At 44.0% G+C, this 27,572-nt stretch overlaps 1 protein-coding gene and 1 non-coding gene across 2 annotated transcripts; both read left to right on the forward strand.

The window, feature by feature from the left end:
* Positions 1-378: 378 nt before the first annotated feature.
* Positions 379-22,592, forward strand: Tnfsf15 (TNF superfamily member 15). The gene is made up of 4 exons (XM_008833488.2): positions 379-680; positions 10,803-10,845; positions 11,811-11,849; positions 16,788-22,592. Exons 1-4 carry the CDS (start codon positions 453-455, stop codon positions 17,240-17,242), a joined length of 765 nt encoding a protein of 254 aa, XP_008831710.1. The 5' UTR covers positions 379-452; the 3' UTR covers positions 17,243-22,592.
* Positions 22,593-26,691: 4,099 nt separating this feature from the next.
* Positions 26,692-26,795, forward strand: LOC115070461. Its single transcript, XR_003849616.1, has one exon. It is a non-coding gene; the product is annotated as a U6 spliceosomal RNA (small nuclear RNA).
* The last annotated feature ends 777 nt before the right edge of the window (positions 26,796-27,572 follow it).

Genomic DNA, 27,572 nt, shown 5'->3' on the forward strand with positions numbered 1-27,572 from the left:
CGCGATTTCCATTTCCTGTTGCAAGCCACACACCTCCCAGCTCCTCACTTTCACTTCTGGAAAGAGCTCACTCCCCAGACCAGCTACTAAGAGCAGGTATATTTTAATTTGCCCTGCCCACTGACTTGATGGATTCTTGTTCTCCTCCTCCAGGGACTTTCCTAACTTCCTTCTGTAAACGAAGGAAAGAGCACATGAGCATACTGTATATAAATATGCTTGGGAAAGCTTTCTCCTTCTTCTTTTTTTTTTTAACCAAACTTGGTTTCTGTTGTAGGCGGTGCATTCCCTAGTAGGGCAGGGCGGGCTACCGAGGGCTATCAGGGGGAGGGGGGAGAGAAAAGGGGAGGAGAGGCGGAGGGATTAACTCACCCAGTGTGACAGTTGCTCTTCTATTTAATGGAGGGGCTCTGGCCAGGAAGAGTCAGAAGCGCCTCCAACACAGCAGGGGCATGGCAGAGGAACTGGGGCTGGGCTCTGGGGAAGCAGCCAGAGGGGAAATGCTGCGGGAGGACCGCAGGCTCGGGCCCCCGGCCAGGGCCAGGCCAGCCGCCAGGAGCTACAGCGCATGCCTGACTCTCACCTGCTGCCTGCTGCCATTCCCCATCCTTGCAGGGCTCACCACCTACGTGATGGTCAGCCAACTCCGGGCCCAGGGAGAAGACTGTGTACAGCTGCCGGTAAGCACGCTTGCTCCTGCACAGGGCCTAGTGGCTTCTGCAAGCAGTCATCCTATTCCAGCTTTGGACCTAGGACCAAGCTGTTGATGGGTTGCATTCCTTACTCTCAAGTGCAAATCAAAAACAGAATGGGAGGGTGGGAGGGGTGGAGAGGTCCCATCTGCTTCTCTGTATTTCCAGGGAATTAAATTATCTCCTGGTGTTATGCAAGAATAACTTCACACTCTCGATTTTGGATAGTCATCATCATAGTGTACTAATAATTTGGAAACGTTCCTTTTATTTTTTTAATAAGGTCTTAAATTATATTATATAATGTATTATTGGGACAAAAAAAAAAACCAAAAATCAGACAAGGAAATGAAGAAAATGTCTTACTCATAAACCTCAGAGATGAAAGCTATTAAGAGTCTGGAGTGTACAGTTCCATTCTGTTTTTAGTAAAATGGGGTTATTCTGAGCTTCTTAACACATTATGATTTTGTTTATTTGGTAATGAATCCATGGCAGCATGATGTGTGGATATGCTAGGATTCATTTAACCAATTCCCCCTCTTGGGTTTTGAAATCTGTTTCAATGGTCAACAAAGAACCTCCCAGTTGACTGTAAGGTTTTGCTGGGGCTGGAGAGAAGTTTGGAGAGAAGTTTAATCACCAATAGGATATGGAATAGGGTTAAGGGAGTTGAGGTACAGGTGTCAAGGAAGAAACTTAGAATTGGGGGCTGGGAACCTACAAAAAGGGTCTGAAAAGCTAAAATTTTTATTTAAGTAATTTTTAGGGAGGGGAAAAAAGCCCCCATATAATGTGTGATGACTGATTCGATTTTAGTTTTAAGGACTGGATTCTAAAGGAGAAAATGAGTGACTTAAATTGGAAACCTGGTCTCTATTCAATCCTGCTCAATTTCCATACTGTGGATAACGTGTAACTCCTGGGATTCCATCAGACTCAACAGTGACTCAGGCAGCAGTGACCCTGGCCACGTGCCATGGCTCCTCAAATGTAGACACATGCAGATGGCCCAGGAATGCTGCTCCTGTTGGAGGGGAGCTGCAGGGCATGGGAAGGTCAGGTTGTCACCCCAGGAAGTCCTATACTTGAGATTGGTTTCTGTGAAAAGTGAGGCCACAGCACCCAGGTGCTCCAGGGGTCTCTTCGGCCAGAAGACAGCTATTCTTGAATAAGGGGCTAGGTGGCCTCCAGCAACCTGTACCTCCTTGCTCTGAAGAGATCCCTGGAGCACAATCCTCTTACCCAGGATACTATCTGTGATCCTCATGTTAGCAGAAGCCATAGAAGCCTTTATCCATCTAGGCCACCAGTAGATGCTGTAGTCAAGGGATGCAAGTTGGAGGCATAAGCCAGACAGGAAGACCTCTGAAGGAAGGCTCTGGTTGTCTTCATACACCACATAATGCAGTCCTCCCCTTACCTTCTTGACTCAGGTCCTTGGGATATAAACCACACTAAACCTAATACCACCGACTCTGTTAAGGGGAAAGCAATCTCCTGGAGAGGAAACACAGGGACATTTGCCCTTATTGTTTTGTCAGGCTGTGGGACATCTTAGTGCATCAGAAGAAAGAGGAGACAGGGGTGAGGCTGGGACACATGGACAGATCCAGGCCCCGAAAAGAAGCAGCTGGTCATTTAGAGGAGTGAGCTTGAGGAAGGAGAGCATGTATAAAGAGCCTGAAGGGACTCAAAGAAGGGCTGATTGATGCTAAGACTCAGAAAAGGGAAACAGAAGGGCTGGGAGCATCCAGGGTCAGAGCCCAGGAAGCAGCTACCACCAATCCCTTGGCATGAGGATAAATGGAGTTTTAGAGGAAACCAGAAGGGACTAAGTCGGGGAAACGGCCCAACCGGAGGATGCAAAGGTTACATAGAGAAAGGAACAGACAGAGAAGACTGAAAAAACTGGCCATTCTCTCCTCTAAGCCTTGGAGCCCACTGACCAGACTCAAGTGGAAGCCAGAACTCAAAGGAGCCAGGGTACAGCCTCCCTGGGAAGGAGCAGCACTGAGAAGCACAGAGAGTGGACCTGGAGGGCCTAAAATAGAATAACCAGCTCAGGAGAAAGGGCAGAGTGTGAGTTTCAAGGAGGGAAAGGTGGGCCAGAATATGGCACATAGATCTTTAAAAAACCCTGCTCAGCCATTTTTGGCCATGTAAAAAACAAGCTCATGCCTTCATTTCTTTGAACTCAATTTCCTTTACTGCCAAAAGGGGCATTACTTTCAGCATCCTGACAGTGTTGATGAGGCATATGTGGGAACATTTTGTATGTCTGGAATGTGGCCAAATGACATGCCAGTGATTGCTGGCATATGATCATCCCTCTATACCAGGCACCAGACAACCACCAGAGAAACTTGACCTTGGGCCTCCAGGAGTTTCAAGGCTAGCTTATGAGACAGAGAAGGAAAGACAACTACTCCCACACACGGTGCTGTGAAAGGCCTGATGTTTTCCTAGCCCAGCCACAGGGCAGGGCTTGCTTAGAGAAGGCTTCCTGCAGAAGACCAAGAAGGCACCTGTGATATACAAGGCTATGCCTGAGGGCCAGGTCAAGAACTCCCTTTGAGATAAAGGCAGCCATTCTCTGGAGGTTAAGTGACCCATAGTCCTTTGTTTTACAGACAGGGAAACTAAGGCATGGGTGCTGAAGACATTTGCATAAGTCTATACTTTTAGTCAGTGGCAGATCCAAGAGTTCAAAGCAGCCCACCTGAGCCCCACTTTGTGCATTAAGGCAACAATGTTCACTCACACTGCACCACATTCCAGATGTTGTATCACAAGAATATGTCAACAACACCATGGAAGAAAGCAGCTAACACCATTACCCACACCCCCCATGCCTGCACACCCCCTGCACCCCCATGCCAGGACCCCGCACGAAGAGTTTCATAGACAAAATCTATGTCACAGAATTACCCACCTAGGACACCCATCCTAGCAGGGAATTAACACTACAGTGCCTTTCTAAAGAAGAGAGGTGGCCTGGCATGCTCATGTTGAGGAAATGAAATTAGAAACAAAATTCTGAGTCTTCTTTTCCTCTCCACAAAAGTAGAAGAGAAAAAATGTTTTTATTATTGAAAAATCCTCAGACCAAGATGTGATGTGCATCACAGGCAATCCACTTAGAGACTGCAGAAACAGAAAGAGATTACAGTTCCGTATGGGCAGATACAGCTCAGCACGTTTGAGGTTAGTGGAAAGAGCCACGGAGGCTCACAGTATATATAAGAGCATATCTCTGTCTTTCGAGCGTGTTCACGTGCATGTATGCATTTATAAATACACAGAGTATCTTAGGAAGGGCTGAAAAATCAGGACCTCTGCTAACATCCAAGTAAGGGAACTAGTGGCTGGACCACAAGGGAAGGATGGCTGGTATTTCTACGTCTTTATTCCTTTATACAAAACACTGTTTCAGAATCTTCAGATTTATGAGTTTGGAGGCTGATTTCTATCTTGGAAAGGTCATGAGCTGAAAGCTCAAAGTCAGGCTCACTGCTAGTTAGTATGTTCCCTCACCTCCCCAGGCCTCTGTTCATATATGTATGAAATGTGGATAATTAGCGATCAGGCATGTAAGGTATCTGGCAGTGGTGGGGAAATAATGGCAGTACTTACATCACTATGACCAGGGAGTTTCCCCACTTGGGGAGGTTACCTCATAGAGCACAACTTTTCCACCTGCTGTGGAATCTTCCTTCACAGGCCAGAGAGCAGCTTTGGGTATCATAGGGCTTTCCTTGACTTACGGGTGTCTCTGCACCCCCTCTACTCTCCAGTCTTGCCTCATTATCACAACCCAACTTCTCTCCCCACAAGCTACCTCTCCAGCTCCATTTGACCATGGCATTGGCATCCCCCAGGGCCCTGAATAGCTACCACTGCTCCAGGGTTGGTACACTGGCCCATCTGGCATCAGTGCCCTAAAGCCAGGTCTTCCTTTTTCCTGGGTATGGCTCTGGAACCAAGGCTATATGCCCCAGGCCCAGAATGCTCTGAGGCGGTTTAGCCCCAAACTACACACGGAACGGTACTTCATTCTGTGTAGTGAATGGCCTGGGCTGTACAGTAGACCGTCCTGCCCAGAGCTGCACTCATGCTCTCTGTGCTTCCCCTCCAGGTCCTGACTCTTGAGTCATCTGCCCACATTCCCCTTCATTCCCTCCAATTTCACTTCTATACCTTCTTGAAAATCCCTGGACGACTTCTTTGTTTCCTATACTCCTTCCGCCACCACATTCCCGAAAGACCCCTGGCCCCTCAGTCCCCAGTCAGATCAACAGGACCCCATGATGATGCCAATTCAGATTTCAGAGTCCCAGACTTGGGGAAGGCCACAAGCCCAACCACAAAATCGCTGTGACCTCTTATTATGTACCAGGTGCCATACTCAACTTTTTCATGCTTAGAGTTCTGGGAATAAAGGAGATCATGCCTATAATATGCTTGGTGTGATACCTCACATATTAAGAACTGGCAGTACCAGTTTGCTCTAATTGCTATACACATTTGACAGTAAGTAAAGTGTTCCTGTCATCTTAGATGACATGATCCAGGATAAGAGAAGTTCAGCAAGGTGTCCAAAGCACACAGTCCAAAAGTGTGACCCATCATGTATGTTCCTCCAAATCCCTATATTCATCTGCCCAGCAGATGAGGTGGTTAGGGAGATTAAACCCAGAAAAATTTGGAACACATTAAGTGCTCAATAATGCTAGCTCCATTTCCTACTGGAAGCTCTGCCTGGCACACCCAAAGGCACTCAGTATTTTCTGAATGGAAAGAGGGATGAGGTAATGGGCAAGGTGCCATACTTCCCTAAGCCTCAGACTCACTACCCATAAAGTGAGGAAATGAATACACTTTCCTTACAGCACTGTAGTGAGAATTTTGCACGATGTCCACAAAGCCATTGGCGAAGAATAGCTCAGCTGTTAATTTCAGTCCCCACTCCACCTTGGACAAGCCCTTTGATCTCACCCAAGTTATTTCCTCTTTTAAAGGTAGACAATAACCATAATCCTTCGAGGCTTGTCTAGAAGAAACAAACAGCTGAGATAACTACGTGCGTTGCAGAATGTGGCTCCTCTAGTGGAGCCACTGCTGTAACCCCAGAAATCACAGCCTAGAAGAGAAGCCAGCTCCTTTCAAAAGTTAGGCTGTGGGCAGCCAGCGGGGAAGGCAGGACCAGTGAGCAAGCTGTGGATGTGCATCCCAGGTGGTCAGGGCAGCAACTCATGGCTGGTCATTTCAGGATCCATTGGGTCACTCATTTACTCAAGGCAACTTGCACTTCCGGAGCACCATACCTAACTGGGCAAAGTCTGTGTCCTCACCGCTGGGCACCACAGCCTCTGCACCACAGTTATCTCCCAGTCTGAACTTCATGAGATGCAGCAGCTGAGGATTTGAAGTGGGCCAGAGTCAATTCCATGCCTTGACACTTTTACATTCTGAGAAGGCAGCGTCCAGGAGCACACATGGAACCAGGAAGTCACTGGAGTGTCTGTCTTTAGGGAAAGGAGGAAGCCACCCCAAACTCCTACAGGATCCTAAAATCTGCTGTTGTCATAAAACAGACCCAAGGGTGGCTTCCATTTACAACTGAGGCTATAGAACCCCAGAGAGGAATGTCCAATCACAACAACAACATGGGCCTCAAGCTTGGGCTGGGCCCAAAGAAAGAGGGAATGAATTGGTGCCCACTTAAGCATGTGGCCTTTCTGAGCCAACAGGCTAGACCTGGAAGGAAAGAATCAGCTGACATGTCAGAACCTAACATCAGGGAATAACATTATTGGGACTTCTAAATTTGCTGGGCTACAACACCCCAAATCTTTGTTCTGTGCCAGGCTTGAATGTAGCATGAACAGTCTAGTCCAGGGTAACACAGAGGATGATGAATGAAATGACCTCACAGTAAGACATCTCCAGTTGGATTTACCCTTGTGCAGGTATACAGGGGAAAGCAAAAGGAAGAGACAGAGAGGCAAATGCCTCCTGATGTCTCCCAGACACACTGGGGGAGTGTTGTGGGTCATAAAACATTAATGTCTTTTCAATTGCAGTGTTTATGACAGCAAGAAATTGATATGTCCTCCTGTTTATGAATAGATAGAGCAGGTGACTATAGAGCATGGGAGGGAAGGCTAAGTGGATTGTTAGTTAAAATACACTCACGGGATTTTTCTGGGGAAATGCCAGGGAATCTCAGACACCAACTCGCTTCTCCCTTACTTAATCTGTATTCTTCCCTGTTAATGTTTATGGGACTCCTGGTGTGTGCCTAGGTCTGAACTTGGCCCAGAGGTTCAGATCCCAGACCCTCCGCTTATCTTTGACCTTCAGCAGCTTTTTAGCATCTTTAAGCACCTGTCATAAAGCTCAACTTGCCCAGACTGTAAAAACACAAGAGTCACACACCCATGCCCAGCACAGAGCCTGGCAGACAGAGCCCTTAGCTCAAGCGGTCTTCTCCCTGCCCCAGCCTTTCTTCTGCCCAGCTTGAAGAACTTAGTCAGTCTAGAAATGTCTAAAGGACGTGGTCAGTGTGAGTCAAGGGTTACCAGTCAACATTTAAAAAAAAAATCAATAAAAGAAGGAAAATCATGCAATAGCCAGAATGTTCTGACCTGCAAGAATCAAGGACAGGAGGGTGAGAGGGAGAAGGAACAGTTATATTGCCAGAGTTAATATATGCTAGGGGTCCTGGACAACCCACTGTCCCACTCTGATGTACAATGTTTTTGGTTTTGATTTCTGATTCTCATTTCTGGCCAAACCTTGCAAGTTTGAATAAGTATTTGATTATTCAAATTAAGGTCTACATTTGATGCAGACCTTAATGAAGACCTTTAGAGGTTGTGGTACTAACAGGCCATGGCTCCTCATCTCTAAGTAGTTAAAATGTTTTCATGTAAACAAGAGTATCCCTCTCCTAGATTTCTGAGTTGCAAAACTCTGGCTGAAGTCATTGAATCTGAACTTTGTCCGATCGCCTGCTCCTCTCTGCCTCTGTCTTCCCTAAGCCTGGGAATTTGTGTGGTTTGCATATTGCATAATCCAGCAGAAATACAGGCACTTCCCTGGATAGAGCAGCGAGGGAAGCAGACAGACCAGTCCCTTCACTACAGACAGAAAAATGTCACAAGGAATACAACCAAATCCTACTTCTCAGTGCATGCTTTGAGAATGCACGGAAGGAGAAAGTACCATTCTTCAGATGTGCCCTGGGCCATATGCCCATTGGGGTTTGGATTCTAATGCAGCACCCCTCAAGAGCAGCCATTGCCTTGGTATCCCAGAGTCACCCAAAAGTGATGGGGGAGCTAGGCCTGGAGGACAGGAAGATGTTGTATTGGCTTGGAGCTGCCAGTAAACACCTGAAAAGTTCATATTAGGACAGCTCAGATCCTGAACCTTTCCCCAGACAAGCTGCTGCCCCCTTCTCAGCCCGTTTTCATTGCTGCACCTATTGCAGGAATCTCCTTCCATGATTGTCATCATTAAGAGAGGCAGCAATGGAAAGGTGGGTATCCTGAGGACAGTCCCAGCTCATGTTCTTCCACCCAGAGTGGGGTAATTTTCAACACCTTCCAGCAGGGGTGTTGGTATCTGGCTCAACCTGCAGATACCTAATGGCATTCTGGGCCACTAAAACCCATGCACATCCACCTGTATATGAAAATAAAACGTGTGCCCAAGTAAGAGAACCCCATCTGAGCCATCAGAAACTTGTGTGCATATCCCAGGTACCTGCTCAGAACTGTGAGATCCTTAGTTAGTCAATGAGAAATGCTCCAAACTCTTTCCTAGGTGTCCTCTCAGCCTAAGATAGCAGGATGCACGAGACGAGAACTGGTCCACAAAGTATATCAAGCAGTAGTTTCGAGCCTGGATTCGGGGGTCACCTGACCGGAGTTAACATACCGCACCTTACCTCAAAAGCTTTGCGAAGCTGATGGGCACACTTGCTGCATAAATAAGCAGTGACTGGATTGACATCAGTGCATTCTTAAATCTCCTGACTCATGCACTGTGGCTGCCTCTTACAGCTGGGAATGCGGGGCTTAAAGAGGAATAAACAGTGGGTGACAAGACACAGATGACAAATGGGACTTTGGATGTCAGGATAAGGTAGAACTATGAAAACAGTGAGATGGCTCAGTGGATAAAGGCGCTGGCCACCAAACCTGACAACCTGAGATCAAGCTTTGGGACCCACATGGTGAAAAGAGAGAGAAGACTCCCAAGAGTTGTCCTCTGACCTCTATACATGCTGTGACATGAGCACCCCCACCCACACACACATAGATATAGATAAAATAGGTATATTTCAAAGTAATTTTTAAAAGTGATAGAACTGTATCATGAAGGTCTGGAGGATCCACTGAAGGTGAGCAGAGCCATTTGTAAGCAGAATAGAATCTTAATACAGTGATGCTTTAGAGGGATGCTCTAGAGACCACCTAGAAAATAGATCAGAGAAAGGAAGAAACCTGAGGCATGGTCTGTCAGGAAGCCATGGGGGGACCCTGGAGAGCCATGTGCTAGGCCTGGACACATTGGTGTACATGTCCTGCGATGGAGCCCATTTCCTAGCACTTACACAGACCATTTCCTCATTCACACACATATTACACGTGCAGATTTTAAGATGCTAGAAAAGACCAAATATCCATGATAATAAGAAAATCACCTGTTAGTGGGGACTGTATAGTTAGAAGAGCCAAAGCAGAGAACCAGGTTGAGTTGACATCTGAGAGAAAGATTTGTGAAAGCATGAGAACGTGTCAAAAGTTGATGCTATTAATTATAGTAAGCTGAGGGCTTGCTCTGGCTCCCGAGCAGTGTGCTCAGGCATGTGAGCGGTGGTTCCAGCATCTTCCATGTGTTCTTTGCATTGACTTGGGCATTTTCTGATTTGATTCTCAACTCATCCCTGCAAGTCACTTAGGTTTGGGGGAGGGATGGTGTTATCCCCAGTTTGCGAATATGGGCCACTACAGTCAGAGCAGAAAGTGTCCGTCACAAAATCATATTATCAGCAAATAATGCAGGTGTGTCTGGTACCAAGGCAGTTGTTTTCTCTTGTCACTGGGAATCTAAAATGGTGCAGAAACTAGGATTGTGATGATAAAAAAAAAAGTCTTCATGTTTGGGATGGAAACAAGGAAGAATTGATGATGCTGATGGGAAGGAAGGTGTAACTATGATTCCTTTTTCCATGTTTTAAAACTTGGAGAGACAGATACTGCATGATTTCTCTTGTACATGGGTGCTACTTTATACATAATCATTTAGATAGAGATACGGATATAGATAATATAGTTATAAAGATTGATGGCATGAAATTGGAAGTGAAATCTTGATTATCTGGGAAAGAAGACTAGCTAGAATGGGGAGACAGAACAGGACATGGGAGGGTATATATGATCAAGTACTTAATATACTTGAATGAAAATATTTTTATTTGTAATATTTTATTTATTATTTTTATTTTATGTGTATGAGTGTATTGCCTGCATGTACGTAAATGCACTTGTGTAGTGCAGTGCCCACAAAGGTCAGAAGAGTTCGTTGGATCCCCTGAAACTGGATTTACATATGGTCATGGGTGCTCGGAATCGAACCCAGGTCCTCTGCAAGAGCAGTCACTGCTCTTAACTGTTGAGCCATCTCTCCAGCCTGGCAAATGTCTTTATAATCCCCACTGTGATTGACAATGAGTATATGCCAGCAAAAAAGAGCAGTTCCCATTTTCAAATTATAGTGGGAAAATAAAGTATCATTGTTTAAATAATAGAAGCAATGACAGGATGCTGAAGTCTCCTGGAATACAACAGGAAAAGCCCCAGAAATGAACTTTTAAGCTGAGAGACAAGAATAAGAGAGAGAAAGGCTATTGGGAGTTGATGGAAGACAGAGGAGCGCTGAGGTGCAAGATTCTCACCAACCAAAGTATTTCCATGTAGTTTCCCTCCTGGCAGAGGATGAAGGCTGGGAAGCACAGCTGCGCCTTGGGCAGGTGTGTGGATGTTGGGGTCAGAAGGGCCACAAGTGGACTGAACTGTATCATTTTTTTCTCCACAGACAGCACAAGAATGGAAGTCTGAAGCCCCAAGTCTGCCAGTTTGTAAGTGTTCATCTTTGATGCCTTTTCTTGTGGGGAATTGTAACATTTCTGAGAGCTCTGCTGGGCAGGTATCTGGAGATGGGTCTTTAATTGCCAGTGCTAAGCCAATGAATGCAGACCTAGAGAAGCGGTGAACCCTCATCCTCATCACTAAGAAGGCATAATGGCACTCTAACCTTGTGTGTGATCCGTAGCCTGAATCCAAACCCCCGCACAGGGATGTGCTAGGCAATGTAGCCTTTAGACAGATCATTTCAGCTGTCTCTGTGCCCATGTATTCACCCAAAAAGTAGTTATAATAATACCTTTATGACAAGATTAGTATAAATTATGTTAGTCAATTCCCATTAAGGAAAGAGAACCACCCCCAACATCTCAAAAGTACACAGTGGATTTTTGCTGTTCATCATCATCTCTATCCCTATATTTAGAGCACATTACAGCCACAGTGAAAGTCTAAGGTCTTCTCAAAGACTAATGGGAAAAAAAGGACAGCAATGGAAAAGGACCAGTCAGGGTCACAGAGCTACAAAGTAGATCCCACTTACGGTTCACCCTATTCCTCAGTGGCTCTGACAAAGGAACCATAAAGAAAGTGAAAGTTCAACTAGCTCTCACGGAGAAGCCTGAGGGAAAAAGCAGTGAATGGTGCTTTAGTAGACTGGGAGCCAGGAATCACGTGAACACACTATCCAAGGTAGGGATTGTTGTGCCCATCTTAGAGATAAGAAAACAGAGTCCAGGCTGGGCAATTTTCCTGCCGATGTCCTTTGCACTCAGGATTCTTACTCCTGGGTCTCCTATGTCCCTAGGAGTGATTCCTCCAGATCCAAAGCCCACAGACATGAAATAGAACCATAGTAAACGAGACTGATGCTCCTCTCCCATCCCAGGTGCCATGAAACTTCCAAGGTGCTCTCTTCTCTTCCTTTGACTCAGAAAGCATATCTCTCCTTTCATTACAGACACACCTCCCAGAGCCAAGCCAAGGGCACACCTGACTGGTAAGACCCCCTGTATTTTCTTGGAGACTGTGAGATTTTTCTCTTAGGGACCTGCGATTTCTCTCAGTACATTTACTAAAACTCACATTAGTGATTTCAGGCTGGCAACAGACCTGTCAATCATGAATTTTAGGTATCTTCCTCTCTATGGAGGATCCAAAGGCCCATGTCTCTCAGGAGGTCTTTCGACTTTAGTCAACCTCTGCCATCCTCCTGCCTCTCTCCTCCATGCGCACACCTGGCCTTCCTCAGTTTTGTACTCTCAAGTAATTCTGGATCTGGTCACAGATGAAAGATCCCTGGGTTGCCTATTCATCCTGTCCACCTAACCTTGTTCAAAATGTCCCTGAACTTCTGTATTAAGGAAGATGTTTCCAGAGAGTGCCTATGGATGTGAAAAGACTAAGAGGAAGCTCACAGTGTCACCATCTGACCAGTTTCCCAAGTCTAGTGTGGGGATTCAGGAAACTCAGACACGGAATTCATAGACCTATGAGATTCCAGAGAACAGACAATATGGTGCAGAAATGTGTCAAAGGCCATTGAGCAACTAGACAGTTAAAAAGCAAGTGTGCAGCACACACAGAGCAAAGTGCACGTGCTACATGTTCGGGACCAAGGCTTCAGTGAGAGCTGCCGGAAACACCTCAGATTCACTGTGCATTTGATTTTGAGGTAGTCCTTGGTGACTGCACATTCAGACACATTTTGCTGTCTCCTGGTTTGTAGTGACTCCTCATTCAGTTATGTGTTCTCATTTGGAGTCGTGAGATAGAGTTTAAGAAGATGGAATCTAGACTAATACCTCATATTTATTCTTTAACTCATACATGTCTAATATATAGTATATATGAACTAAAACATGTAAAATAAAATACCCATACATTTAACATATTCTATTTTAATTTAGACTTAAAGTTCTCTTTACCTTGATTGTCTACTTGTCTGAAATCGTTGATCAGATATTTGTTGTTGATGGAGAAGCTTTTCATTGACTTCTTTGTATTCTTTAACAGACACTTCTGTTGTTTTTCTGACATTCTGAATCATAATGTTTTGTTGCTGTAAGGATATAATGCGTTCTTGTAATAAAATAGTACTGTTGCTTGATTTCTGGGCAGGAAAAAAAAAAAAAAAAACAAGTGTGCTCTCCTGACCTATAACAAAATTCACCATGTGCAGGGGAACAGCCCATGACCCAAGGCATTTGTATAACTATTTGACTAAGGGACTTATTTGTCCTGAGTCCTGAGTGAGGGCTGAGACTTTACACGGGACTCAGTGAGAGCCACCCCTCTTCCTGTGAATAAGAGCTTCTCAGAGCCTCCCAGTAGCCAGGCACTGTATTTTACTTCCACTATTTCATTTAATCTGCATGTGAGTCTAATGAAATAAGAGTTGTTCCCATTGACATATGGGCGGGCTGAGGCTGTAGCTCAGTAGTAGAGTGTTTGCCTAGTATGCCTTATACCTGAGGACAATCCCCAGTATTGCAGAGAGAGAAGGGAAGGGAAGAACGGAAAGGAAGGGAAGGGAAGAAGGGGAAAGGGAAAGGAAAGGGGAAAGATTGCTATGAAGGGGCTAGGGAGGTCATTCACTAAGTAAAAGGCTTATTGTACAAACATGAGAACCCGAGTTCAGATCCCCAATGACCACATAAAAAGCTGGCTTTGTGGTATGCACTGTAACCCCAGCCTTGGGGAACAAAGACAAGCAGATCCCACTGACGGGCCAGGGGCTCACTAGCCAGCCAGCCTAGCTGCAACAGCAAACTCTAAGTTCAGTGAGAGCTTCTCTCCAAAACTAGAATAGAGAGTGATAGAGGAAGATTTCTGACCTCCGCAGGCACACACACACAGGCGAACGCACCCAAACACAAGCATGCACATGCATGCATACAGAACACATATGAAGAAACATATGGGAAAACTCACATAGCTAATTTGCATGCCCCAAGTCGGATGAGTAGGAAGTGAAAGAATTCAAAGTCAAGCTTGCTTTTCCAGATTGCAGTTTGCACTGCAACTTCCTATCAAACTCCTACTTGCTGCTGAGTTAACACAGCTCACTGCACTCCTGTGCAATAGAACTTGCCCTGTCAGCAGACATAATGGGTTTAGTTTATACATCATCTGAGAAGAAATGCTTCTAGTTACTGAATTACTCGCAGTGAAGGAAGAGAGGTCACCAGAAGTGACCACTGAAAGGTCTTTATATGGAGTTTGTGCAGAAGTTCCAGAGCTTTCCAGAGGCAACTTAATTTAGAGACTAGAGGAATCCACATCCATTTAGGATCTGGGTCATGATTGCAAAAGTCAGCAATGGGAAGGACACTTTAGAAGATCCAGAAACTGGTTTCTAGGCTCCCACTGGATATACAGGTTGCTAAATGGTTCCTTTAAATATAACCAAACTGTAATGTCATCACATAATTGTGATTTCTGTGGGTTTCAAAAGCAGTTATAAGAAATGTAAATGTTTTTATTTTCCCTGAAAAGTGCTATGTTTACTGATGATTATCTTATTTGAAGTCAGTGGTTTGAATCAAGTTTGGTTCTATTCATTTTCTTTAACTGTAGATATATTTCATAAAAGCATCCATTAATGTGTTCTATATAATGTAGACTTATGAGTAATGCAAACATAAGAACAAATAAAACATAAAATGAAATAGACTTACTCTTTAGTCTGTCCAGATGAAACATGCTGATTTATTTGAGGAGGAAAAAACAATTAGCACAATCAGATCCCACTGCTGTGATTTTTTTTTAAAGTTCATGTTTAAGCCAGGCATGGTGGTGCACGACTTTAATCCCAGCACTTGGAATGCAGATGCAGGCAGATCTCTGTAAGTTCAAGGCCAGCCTGGTCTACATAGTGAATTCCAGGACAGCTGAGGCTACAGGGAGATTCTGTCTCAAAAAGACCAAAAAAAAAAAAAAAGTTTGTGTTTATTCTATTCACTTAATCTTCAGAAAAAGGCTCTCAATGAGCTGTATCCCCAGTTTCTAGACAAGATACTGAGGTGCACAGGAGAAAACAAACCAACACGGTTCATTAATGAGCTTGCATGTTGCAGAATCAGAGTTGGTACTGGGCCCAAGTGGCCCAATGCCCAGGTCCCTTCCATTCCACAAGTCTATTTGCTTTGACTTATATTTTGGCCCTGTCACTGTGAGAAGAATTGCTAAAATGTTCTGGGTCTCTGGTTCCAACATGTCCTCAAGGTAATTCTTTATTGATTACTGCCTGTTTCCTGTGACTTTGGACCATAGCATTGAGACACAGTGACAGTCTCTCTCTCTCTCTCTCTCTCTCTCTCTCTCTCTCTCTCTCTCGCCCCCAGGACACTAAGGATAAGGACATACAAGTCTCCCTCTCTCTCCCCCTCCCTCTCCCTCTGTCTGGAACACAGCTTGTCTGAAACAAGAGAGCTAGTAAAAGTGAATATAATTTATAAGACATTCCTAATAGCTAGGTATTTCCCATATACCACATCCTCCACTCCTTTCCATGAGAATTATTAATCTCCTTTTTTTAAAGTAATGGCATGACAAATAAAAACAAATATATTAAACAAAATGAGGCAGTATGCAAAAATAATATTACAGAGAAACGGGGAGTTGACTATAGCCATGAACTTTGTATTGGTGGTAATTGCTTCCAGGACCTCCTGCAGACACCCAGATCTGCAGATGCGCAAGTCCCTTCTATAAAATGCAGCATTTGCTTATAAAATGACAAAACCCACATACATCCTCCCCTGAGCATTTTAAATTTCTCTAGATGACTTTTAATATGTAATATAATATAAGCAGTTATATTGTTTAGGGAATCATGAAAAGGAAAAGACTTGTACATTCTCGGTGGATACATTTTTTTCCCAGTATTTTCTGTCCTGAATTGGTTGAATCAGCAGGTGCAGAACCATGGGTAAGGAAGAGTGCTGGCATTGTGATGGGGGAGGAAACTATGGCACTTGGGAGCAGCCTCAGACAGTAAAGCCTGCCAGCTTCTCCGTTAGGCTAAACGCATGGTTTGTTCATTTGTTCATTTGTTTTTTGTTTGTTTTCATATATAGAAACTAAGAACAATTAGAATGAACCAGGTGTGGGGAAGTGGGATGAGTGCTTGCCAGGACTCAGAGAATGCTTTAGCCCAAAGCCAGGCTTGTCTTCCAGGAGGCTTGATGTTAGTCAGGCCGAGGATGGTCAAAGCTGGGACCTGGGAGAAGGAGAGAAGCTAAGGCAATCTGCATGTGTTCTTCCAGGTGGCCAGGGCGGGTAAAAGGGTTTGGCTTATCATTCCTGAGGTCAGGAATGAGGATTGGGAGGGCCTGGTATCTGGCCTTGTCCTACACAAAGGCTTATCTAGGTTATCTGAGGAAGAGAGGTCTTTGAAGAAAGCTGTTTTCAGGTACACAGAGGAGTGGGGGGATTTCTTAGTCCTCACTATGGCAGTGCAGAATAGCAGTTCTGAAATAAGAAAATCATTTATTGTGACTACAGCCCGAAAACACAAACCCCAGTCATCAGGAATGCCATAGTCCCTTCTGTGAAGGAAGTTACATAAGCTCTGAGGGTCACCAAAGAAATTAAGTGGGGTACATAGAGGTAGGGAATCCGTTCTACAGACTAGATGTTATCTTTAACACCTTCAACATGGTGAGCAATCTTACAGATTCAGATACTACAACATTCTTAGTGTTAGCACTGGTAATGGCCATAGGTCTGACAAGCTTAGGATACCTTCCAAGAGTTTACCTGGTAGTCATAGAAACACCAGGGCAGATACAGAGACAGCAACAGCTACTAAAAGGGAGTGAAGAACACGTACATACACATACATGCGAAAAGGAGGAAGAGAAAGGAAAATGACGTAAGGCTTTATCAAAGACCGCAGATCCTGAGTCAGTTAAACCTCTCTCCTGTCTTTCAGTTCTGAAACAAACTCCTACACCACACCCGCAAAATCAGTTCCCGGCCCTTCAGTGGGAGCATGAACTAGGCTTGGCCTTCACCAAGGACCAGATGAACTACACCAACAAATTCCTGGTGATCCCAGAGTCAGGAGAATACTTCATTTACTCCCAGATCACGTTCCGAGGGACCACATCTGAGTGTGGAGACATCAGCCAAAGGAGACGACCTAACAAACCAGACTCCATCATCGTGGTCATCACCAAGGTAGCAGACAGCTACCCCGAGCCTGCCCAGCTCCTCACCGGGACCAAGTCTGTGTGCGAAATAAGCAGCAACTGGTTCCAGCCCCTCTACCTCGGAGCCATGTTCTCCTTGGAGAAAGGGGACAAGCTAATGGTGAATGTCAGTGACATCTCCTTGGTGGATTACACGAAGGAGGATAAAACCTTCTTTGGAGCCTTCTTGGTATAGGAACAGAGCAGCACATAAGGCCCCTCTGCCTCCGACTTCCCAATTTTCTTTGCTCATAAGGAACTATAGATGAGGTTTTCTTAGGGTCAGAGTAAGGGACACAGGGTTTAGCCATGTAATTTAGGAACCCAAAATTCACCCTCTATGTACTTTATGGATTGGCATATTAATTGGAAAAAATCTTAAGAGCATAAGTGAGTGATCATAGTTGCTAGAAAAGTGTCCGGGTTTAAAAACATTGAACTGATCCTCCAATCGAATCATCTATTCAGGTCAAAATTTAAAGAATATTCTATGCCCTGTTTCCTGCATGCCTGTCATGAGTAGCCTAGTTATGGCTGAATTTGATTGCAAATTTACTTCAGTTCAAAAGCTAAGGACAAAATCCAAACAGAGTTCAAGAAAACACTGTAATCCCTCTAGAAGCAAAATCTGTTGTCTGCACTTTCACAGTTTCATGCCTAGCTTTATAAAAATGTAAAGAAAAGAGAGCTGGTATTTCTTATGAATATTCCTAAAAACAGAATTAGTTTTTGTGCCACCCAGCAGAGGGAAAAGGACTACCTTTCCTCTGATTGAGCACACAAGTATCCAGATAAGCAAGTGTGAATCCCGCTTGAACATGGAACATAGAACAACAGCACCTTTGCCTCTATCAGAACATGGTTCTTGGGTACCTGTTATGTTCAAGACACCATGAAGAACACATCAGCATCTACCCAAAACAAATGAATCTTCACTGGATGCTTCCTGATCAATTTTCAATCAATACACGCCAAAGAATAATTTCAAGTCAGGCCAGTGAGATGACTCAGCAGATAAAGGCTGGAACCCACATGGTGGAAAGAGAGAACTGACACCCAAAAGTTGTCTTCTGACCTCCACACCCTGCCATGGCCTACACACATAAATAAATAAGCAAACAAATCAATAAATGTACAACACTTTTTGAAAGAAGAATGACTTCAAGTCCTAAAAAAGAGATCATCTGAGTTATCTCCGGCACTGTCCTGTGGAAGCTAGCCACACTTGAAGATACTCAGTAAACTGGACTAAATGCCCAAAAATTGGATTTGTGCCAAGAGTCAATGGATTTATTCTCCAGGGAAGAAAAGAAAAAGTCAGTCCTCATATCTGGAGTTTGTCCAAGTCTGCGTTGAGGTTAGATTTGCAAATGTTATGTGGGTATTTTTGACTTAAAATATTCAAAGGGATTTAAATAGGAGATTAACTAATCAGCCTAGCCAAGGCCTCTTCCCTGAGGAGATAGATGCTGGGATCCCCCTGCATCTCCGTGGGTTCATGTCTTTGGCGTGAATTTCCTTCACTAACAAGGGTGGGAAGGGTAGCCATGTTTGTTTAGCTGCTGTTGCTGGTCTGTAAATCTGAAATTCATTTGTTTCCCAGTATCTAAAAAAGCATGTTAACTTCCTGTATTCTATGTAACCTGGGTACATCTTGCAATATTAGATTTGTTAGATTAAGGATGCTTCAACAGTGATGCTTGGTTCCATGATCAAAACTAATATCCCACTAGGAAAATAAAACTTAGGTGTGAAACAGCCAGATAGCTCCAGCACCTGGTTTTTATTGGAAATTACTTACATCATGGCAGAGGTCATAGATGAGTCTGACAGCAAACTTGGTACCAAATCACTCCTAAGTAGTTGCTGGAAAACCAAAGAGCTGTGAGATGTAGCCCCTAAATAGAGGCTGGCAGAGTGATAGTAACTGATAATATTTTTAATAATAATTTGATAGAAACTTCATTTCTGGTGTCTCAGAAACCAGTCTGAAGGTTAAGATCATACGTGTACTGTCTAGTCTCTGTTGGGTTGACCTCCATTGGCCTCTTTCTAGCCTTTAGCTTTTCAAAACAACACGGGTCTCAGTGAGAGCACAGGTAATGGGGGTCTCCTCCACCTGGCTCCTCATAGGGGAAGTCACGCCTGAAAGATGCTGGGTAGTCTCCAGATGACTGGGAAGAAAGGACATCTCAGAAGGAGGAATTATACTTTACTTAAGGCAAAAAGGAAGAGTTTCTCCTTAATTCCAAAATGAACTTGGTAAAAGACTGCTTCCTCTACCAACTCCAAGAGCTGTATTTATTGGTAGATCAAGGGTACTTTGTCAATGACGCCAGTCTGGCTCCATACATAATCAAATGTGGCATTTTATTAGGAGAACAAGATGTTCAGCCTGCAGCTGTCTCTACGGTGCAGGAGAGCATCAAGAAACAGGCTTATGGGAAAGGATTTGTAAAACAGAGGCCAGAGTGACCCACTCTCATCCTCCATTAAACTCAAGCTTTGGGTCAAGGGCCTTCAAACCAGCCCATGGGAGATTTGGCAGGCTTGGAAGTTTATGCAAGACAGGAGTTTCTGGCATCCTAGAAACCTGAGGCTTTGGAAAGATCCCTACCATATACTGATTTTGCTTCTGTCATAAGCTTGTTTATTGAAGAATGGAACTCAAGTTTTCACTGTTGATTTTGTTAAATTCTTAACATTCCTAATGGGACTCAATTCAGAACTGTTTCCAAGGTTTTATCTCATAGCAAGCATTAGTGCTGTTTGTTAAAGGAAGGTGGAAGAATGCTTTTTAAGAATATGTGATAGGGTCAGGCACGGTGGCACACATCTATAATCCCAGCACTTAGGAGGCTGATGCAGGAGGATTGTCATAAACTTGAGGCCAGACTGTGCTACATAGTGAATTTCAAGCAAGCCTGGACTACATAGGAAGACCTTGTCAAAAAATGTGGGAGGGGAAAGAAACACATGATGGTCTCTTAAAGGCAAGGGGATATATTCAAGGATTTGGGGGAGAATGCACATGCTTTTAGAAAATAGTTTATTTAGAGGGAATGCTTTACTTGTTAAATTTCTCAAAAGGCTGCTAAACCAAAATCAATTCCACAAACATTTGCTTAACACTTAGTTGAGCTGGGGACACAGAGATAAATTAGTTTAGTCTCAGTTCCACTCATTCTAACAGATGGATTCTAACAGATTGGCATCTCCACTGTCTGTAGAGCTTTTCATTTATTTTGTTTGTATTCGCTAATTAATTAGCTAACTTTAGTCACACTGATATTTTCTTATTACAAGAATGAGTGCCATTTGATAAAGGATGATCATTAACAAAATGATTTGTATTTCCTCTTAAGTATTTTTTAATAGCTACTCAGGACAAGTTCCCATAAATAAATGAGAGGGGAAAGTCAGGATATAATTTCCTATGGTTAGAATCCAGTACTGAAGCAACACACAAACAAAGGCTATTATTTACTGCCCTCGAATTTGGTCAACAACACTCTTGAAAATATTAGAACTTTATGAGTGGCCTGGAGATGTTTTGAAAAGTCTGTGTTTTCAACAAAACCAAAAGCCATGATTAGCGTGCATTGGTCACTAGCATTTTGAACTCAACTTTCCTTAGACCTCTTTCACAGAACACACTTGCTGGGTCATGATCTCTGAGGTGGTGGTGGTGGTGGTGGTGGTGTTGATGATGATGATGTTTTGCTAGTTTACAACAGGAAAAGTGAAACGTGCACTTTACTTCTTCGTCTCCTGGAACAAGTCAGGTTCAGCTCAACCACAGGGCATACCAGAATCCTCATCCCCATTTCAGTGTAAGCCACATCACCACAAAGGAAATTCTAATTCTATGCCTGTCAGTGACTCCTCTAGATTATAAAATTCCACCAGCTCTCTATACAGAGGACATGGCCATAGCCAGTATTCTCTTGTAAGGAATCTTCTCAAGTCTTTACTCAATCAGGTTTTCATGATTGTGACATTAGGGATTAATTTTTAGGACAAGTTTGTCTATATTCTGTACCTGGCAAAATACATACAGATGTATCTGGCCTCAAAATACCCTGCATTTTTAAGGCCAAGAATCCTGGAAGTATTTTGACATTTTCAGTAAAATTTTATTTAAGTTTATATTATTATCCTGAATATTAACAGTATTATATCTATTGGCAACTAACCTTTGGAGAATTAGGTGAAGTAAGACCTTCACCACTACATCTATGCCTTGCCACACTCCAACTATCATATTTAAGGTTTCTCTTAACATTCACCCCCATCTCTTCTATTCCCCCATTTTAAGGAGATTCACCAGTCCAAACTGAGGTCACTCATCCAGACCCACACAATTACTGGAATATCCAGAGCTTGGATTCTGTTTTTCTGAATCATAAGCATAGGCTCATCCAAGTCCTCTGACCCTGGGAAAATGGCATTCATTTGATGCAACTAAAGTAGAAATTGAAGATAGGAGATGTATCTTCAAACACCTATGGGGTAGCGTAGAAGAGCAAGGAGACTCTTTGCACCTGATGGTCACATCTCTGGTTTCATACCTAAGTGAACTTTCTGCCTCCAAATGTATTTTTTTTCCTGGTAGTGATGTCTCATTCCCTGAAGAGGGTCAAGCAAAAGGCAAGTTGTTAAGGAGCCATTACCTTGTGAAAGTCAAGGGAGGGATTAAATCATGGAATTTCTGAGATCTTGTCCAAATCTATGACCCTGTGGCCACCCTTTGGTGAACTTCTATTTGATCATGACAAACCTGGCAGGCCTGTCAAGAGTTCAGTGGGTAGTCCCTACCCTAGAATTTCTGCCCCTTTCCCCTTCTCCAGACAGTGTCCAGTGAAAAGTTACTCTGAGGTCTTGGCCAGTAGAGAAAATGCCATGGAATATTAGAGCTGACATGATGCGCAGAGTTTACTATCCCAAGTAAACTTTAGGTAACACTTTAAGAATGAAGAAACCCAGACTCAGGGAGGCAGAATAAGTGGCTCCATGCCAGGCAGTAGCCAGTCGGCGTGTTGAGACTAGACTAGCATTCCTATCCCCTGACACCAAGCTCAGCAGCTTTTCAAGTTCATCTGTGAATCACTGTTTTTGAGCCTCTGTCACATGACAGCATTTACCCAGATGCTGGAGGTCCAAGAGGATCTGTGAGAGACAAGTCTTGCTCTTGTGGTGAGTGCACACAGGAGGAAGGAGACTCAGAATGATGTGTAATTTGAGGAGTAAACTCACATGATTTTATTCGTAAGGTCATTAAAACATAACACTTTCCCCTCTTTTGTCTCAGAGGGCATATAAACTGAACAAATGTAGGTGTTTACCTGATTTTAGTGATAAGCCCCATGTGCTTTCATTGGTTTTATGTTTTACGTTAAAACGTCATACCACCATGGTAAAATGCATATTGTATGTTGTTGGATATGTAATTAACTGGTATGCATCCCATGTATGAATTCTAATCTTTGTAAATGAAAAGTTATATGTTATTATATTTAATGGTTATAATTTAATAAACTCATATTGAAGGCTGTAGAATTTTGATTATGTCAATTCGTCTGTCAGTCAACCCGGTTCATTTATTTTCCTGGGTTAGTATCCAAGGGCAACCTCTGGGATTTAAAAAAAAAAAAATGTATCTTGAGAGCTGGAGACATGGCTCAGGAGTTAAAGTGCTTTAGCACAAGCGAGAGGATTGGAGGTTGGATCCCAAGAAGCTATATAAATGCCTGGTCATGGGGGAACTATAATCCCAGCCTTGGAAGGCCCCTACAGCAAACTGACTGGCAACATTAGCCGTATGGTGAGCTCTGGGTTCAAAGAGAGACCCTGCTTCAATGAATAAGGTAGAGGAGCAACTGAAGGAGAGTCCCAACATAACCATGAGCCTTCATATGTATGTGCACATGCCTGCACACGCACCTGCACACGTGTCCCCACACATGGGACTATGCATACACACATGCACATACTACATACATATACATATGAAAAAATGTGCTGGCTGTCCATATGCTCAGCAACTGATTTCGATGGTTATGATAATTTAATGGTGAAACACAGACAGACCATGCCGAAGTGGTAAATGAGAATCAGGAATCAGTGAATGAGGATATTGCAGCTAAGTGACTCCATCACATAGTGACTATCTGTGAAAAGGAGTAAGAGAGGCTAGAGCACTGGATGGAGCCAGGACACTGTCTGATTATAGACCTGTGCTTCTCATACAAAAGCAACCATGTGGCTGGGCAGATATCTCAGTGGGTCAGAGTACTTGCAGCACAAGCATGAGGACTTGAGTTCAGCACCTACATAAAAAGCCAGGCATGGCCACAGACACTTGTAATCCCAGTGATAGAGGGTCAAGGAGACAGAGGGATCACAGGGACTTGCAGACTGCCAACCTAGCTGTAAACAGTGAGTTCCAGGTTCAGGTTCAGTAAGAAACCCTTTCTCAAGGGGAAAAGGTGGAGAGAAATAAAGGCTGACATCAGATGTCCTCCTCTGGCCTACAGGCACACACACACATGCACATACATGTGCACGCCCCCCCACACACACACACAAAATGGTCAGAAGAAATCAAAATAGGCTGAGTATGGTGGGATGTCCTCCTCTGGCCTACAGGCACACACACACATGCACATACATGTACACGCCACACACACACACACACACACACACACACACACAAAATGGTCAGAAGAAATCAAAATAGGCTGAGTATGGTGGTATACGCCTGTAATCCCAGCACTCAGGAGCCTAACACAAGAGGAACATGAATTCAAGGCCAGCCTGGCTCCAAGGGCATTCTGTTAAAAAAATAATAATAATAATCAAAAGGGTTCAACACATCCTTTTCTTTCTCCATCTTGATCAATAGCCCAGTTCCCTTCTGGTACCCCATTAATATGAACCATATTAAATTACCACTTCTGAGGGTTAAAATAATCACATATCAGAAATTTTGTCTCCACCTCTACAGTAGGTAAAATCAGACAGGAAGGCAGAGGGAATAAAGCTTTTCTCCAAAGCATCTGCTCACAATGTCCTTGCTGGGGAGCCTAGGAATGGATGGCTGTCTTTCCAAAATTCAGTGCTCATGCTCCAGTGTACCTATCCCGGAGACTGACAGAGAACATTTTGTTCTCACAACAAGAAATGAGTCATTGGACCTAAAGTATTAAAAGCTGAATATCTATAAAAAAAATCATTAAGTCAGTTTTCCAAGTGAAAAAAAAAGTCTAATATATGTCACCAAAAACAAGTTTTTCAGTCAGTTCTCAAAAGGACTCTCCATCCCTAAGAACTCTGGAACAAAGGGGCAAAGCATTCACCTTATCTCTCCTGCTGTTGGTTCAGTTACCTACAGTACTTACAGAGGACACTCGGGGTCCATTTGGAGTCAGTCAGGGCTCACAGAGGCAGTGTCGGCTCTGATTTGGCAGATGTAATTCCAGTTGACTGATGTTCATACCACAGTAGCTGTTAGCTATTTTGACCATAGTCCTTGTTTACCTGGCTTCTACCCCCGCTCCCACATGTACCGTGACACTAACCATCAACACTAATGTTCCAAGATGACATCAAAGTGCAGTGGGTCCGGAGACAAAAGAAGGTGTTCTAAGCCTCTATCAGTTTGCAGATTGTGAGGCTATGAGTCAATACTTCTGCAATTTTCAGTTTCCTCCTTCGATTAGGAACACGGCTCAATGGTTCCATGCCTGCAGGACTGGAGTTTCAAATGAGCTTCCCTTTATCAGGTATGTGGAGGGAGAGAAGAGGGTTTCTCCACAGAAAGCAAAACTTCACACGGGGACTTTTCACTTCTGCAGCGCAGGAAACAGAAAGGTAACTGGAACTGAGACGTGAATTCCAGAGCTCACCCATACTGTTCCATATTAACACCACTCTTCATTCCCCTTCTGCCCACCTGGCCCCTCTGACCTTCAGTTGGGCTTATGGCCCACTCTCCATCCCACATTAGCGAGAGACTGATGTCCTGGCAGGCTAATACTGACCTTAGCACCAATATTTACAGCTGGCGTGTCTCATGTTCTGAGTTTCTATCAGGCACTGAGCTTACCTCTTCCCATAACTCCCTTTATTTCAGTCACAACAGAGAACAGACATGAGTCCTGAGAGATTAAGTCCACTGGCCAAAAGTAACTCTACTGAGCCAGATTCTAATCCAGAAAGAAGTGCCCACCTCTCAGAGCTCACGGTTGGTGATCAGTAGCAATAGGTAACTAACATTTGGGGTACTTACTAGTACTGAGCACATTATATGCATCATCTCATTTAATCCTCAGTCAGAGCAGAGCATCATGGTTTGTCTCAACTTCAGTAACCACACCCCAAGGCTGGCAACCTCAGGAATAAGCCACGATGTTGTCAAATGGGTGACTAGGTCTTCCATTCAAAGCATTGTTTGGCCACTGTTACTAAAGTAGGGATCCCACCCATGGGTGTCCTCCCTCCCTGAATGTCAAGTCCCCATTGCTAGTAACTAATAGAAGTAGCCACACCATCACCCTCCTGTTAGCCCAACCTTGCCCAAGCTGGGGAGCTCAACTCTGGTCACACCGTGTCCTCAGACCAGTTCCAGCTATCAGCCAAAGAGTGATATAGGGCTCTCCTCTACTGGCTTCCAGATCCCCTGAAATGTCACCTTCCCCCCACAGCGGTCCCTGATGCCTTCCTTCCTTCCTGGTCTCTATTCTCTACTCTGCCTCAGTCAATGCCAGAAAGACTGGAGCATGCACTCTGTGGTAAGCACTGCTCTACACATTTTGCAAACCCTTCATCTTCACATGAGAACCTGAAGACCAGGCGTTCCTCTGCACATGGGGAAAGTGAAGGGCACTAAAGCCCAGTGATTTTCACAAAGCCAGAACAGTCTCCATAAACCTGGACCTGCCAATCAGTGTGGTTCCGGCCTCTCTCTCACTATCTAGCTCTGCTTCTCAGTTGTAGTTCATCTCTGTGCCATAATATTTTATAAATATTTTATTATTTTTATTTATATATATAATATATATATATATGAGTATTTTACCTATATGTATGTAATTGCATCATGTGAGCACAATGCCCACAGAGGCCAAAAGAAGGTATCAGATCCCCTGGAACTGAAGTCACAGATGGTTGTTAGCTACCATGTGGTGCTGGGAACTGAACCCAGTTCCTCAGCCAGTGCTCTTACCTGCCGAGTCATCTCTCCAGCTTCTCTGCGTCTAAATCATTGTGTCGTGCTGAGCAATAGTCTAACTCCTCTGGTCCTCAGAGAGAATTTCTAAGTTCACTTCTAGCTCTAAAATTCCAGCATTCTGGCTTATCTTTGCCAGAACTGTCATCATTCCTGTGTTATAGACTAGTCAGTTCATACTTTTACAAAGGACATTGTACCCAGAGCCTCTCCTCTCCAGGCTGGCATTGCTCCTAGGGACCATGAAACACTACCTCCAAAGCCTTCTCCACAAGCCCTGCCTATTAGCCACCCCCAAGGAAAGACGCCTAACCGGCTGTGTGTTCATCTCATTGCTTTCAGAGCAGCGGTTCTCAATTTGGGTTGCACACTGGTGAAAGCAGGGGGTAGGGATGAATCGAAACTTGTCCAATGCTGCGCTTGCTTCAGCAGTACATATACTAAAATTAAAATGATACGGAGATTAGCATGGCCCCTGTGCAAAGATGACATGCAAATTCATGGAACGTTCCATATTTTTAGTAAGTGTCTGTGAAATGCCCAGACACATCTACATGGGAACATCTACCCTTAAGACTCATGGAACAAGGAGTAGAGAGAGTTCTGTTGCATCTCTTGACTCTCACCAACGAAGCTTCCTCACGTAGCAGAGGAGCAACAACTGACCAAAATGAAGAGTAAGAGGCTGTAGAGTCCACGTCCCCGGATAGGACTATTACATTAAACTTCACCCACCCAGGGCTCAGGGGCCACTCCAGAAGAGGGGATAGAAAAATTATAAGAGTCAGGAGTGGCGGATGACCACAAGGAAACAGAGTTTTCCAGGCTTCTGAGAACTTGCTCATATGAACTTACAGCAATGGCGTCAGCATGCACAAGACCCATGCAAACTCAATCAGCCAAATCCAGCACAGAGCTGGAGAAATGGGTAGGAGGCCCTGACCTTAGGTGAGGAAATATTAGCAACCGATCACTGCTGAGTGAGAGAGAGTTGTCTCCTTTGGGGAGTGACACAAGATTGACTGGCCAGGCTCTAGTGGATGAACTCACACCAAGGGACATCTGGGTACACAAACTTGACTCGATAGGCCTTAGCATGTATGACAGAATGCATGAGGTCTGGTAGGGAGGCTATGGGGGCTGTAATATAGAGGAGGAGAGCTAAATATGATTAAGATATATTTATGAAATGCACAAAGACTCAATAAAAATATATATTTAAAAAGAAAAGTCCGCCCACATCATGTCCCAAATCAGTCAAATCAGAATCTTCGAAGATGGAACCCAGGGAAGAATA

This window comes from Nannospalax galili, unplaced genomic scaffold, assembly GCF_000622305.1.
Source record: "Nannospalax galili isolate Female #2095 unplaced genomic scaffold, S.galili_v1.0 scaffold34, whole genome shotgun sequence".
Classification (NCBI taxonomy): domain Eukaryota; kingdom Metazoa; phylum Chordata; class Mammalia; order Rodentia; family Spalacidae; genus Nannospalax; species Nannospalax galili.

Coding starts and splice junctions, on each gene's coding strand:
- Tnfsf15 (XM_008833488.2), top strand. CDS start 453: ATGGCAGAGGAACTGGGGCTGGGCTCTGGGGAAGCAGCCAGAGGGGAA. Junction 10,846..11,810: donor AGCCCCAAGTCTGCCAGTTT/GTAAGTGTTCAT, acceptor CTTTCATTACAG/ACACACCTCCCAGAGCCAAG. Junction 11,850..16,787: donor GCCAAGGGCACACCTGACTG/GTAAGACCCCCT, acceptor CCTGTCTTTCAG/TTCTGAAACAAACTCCTACA.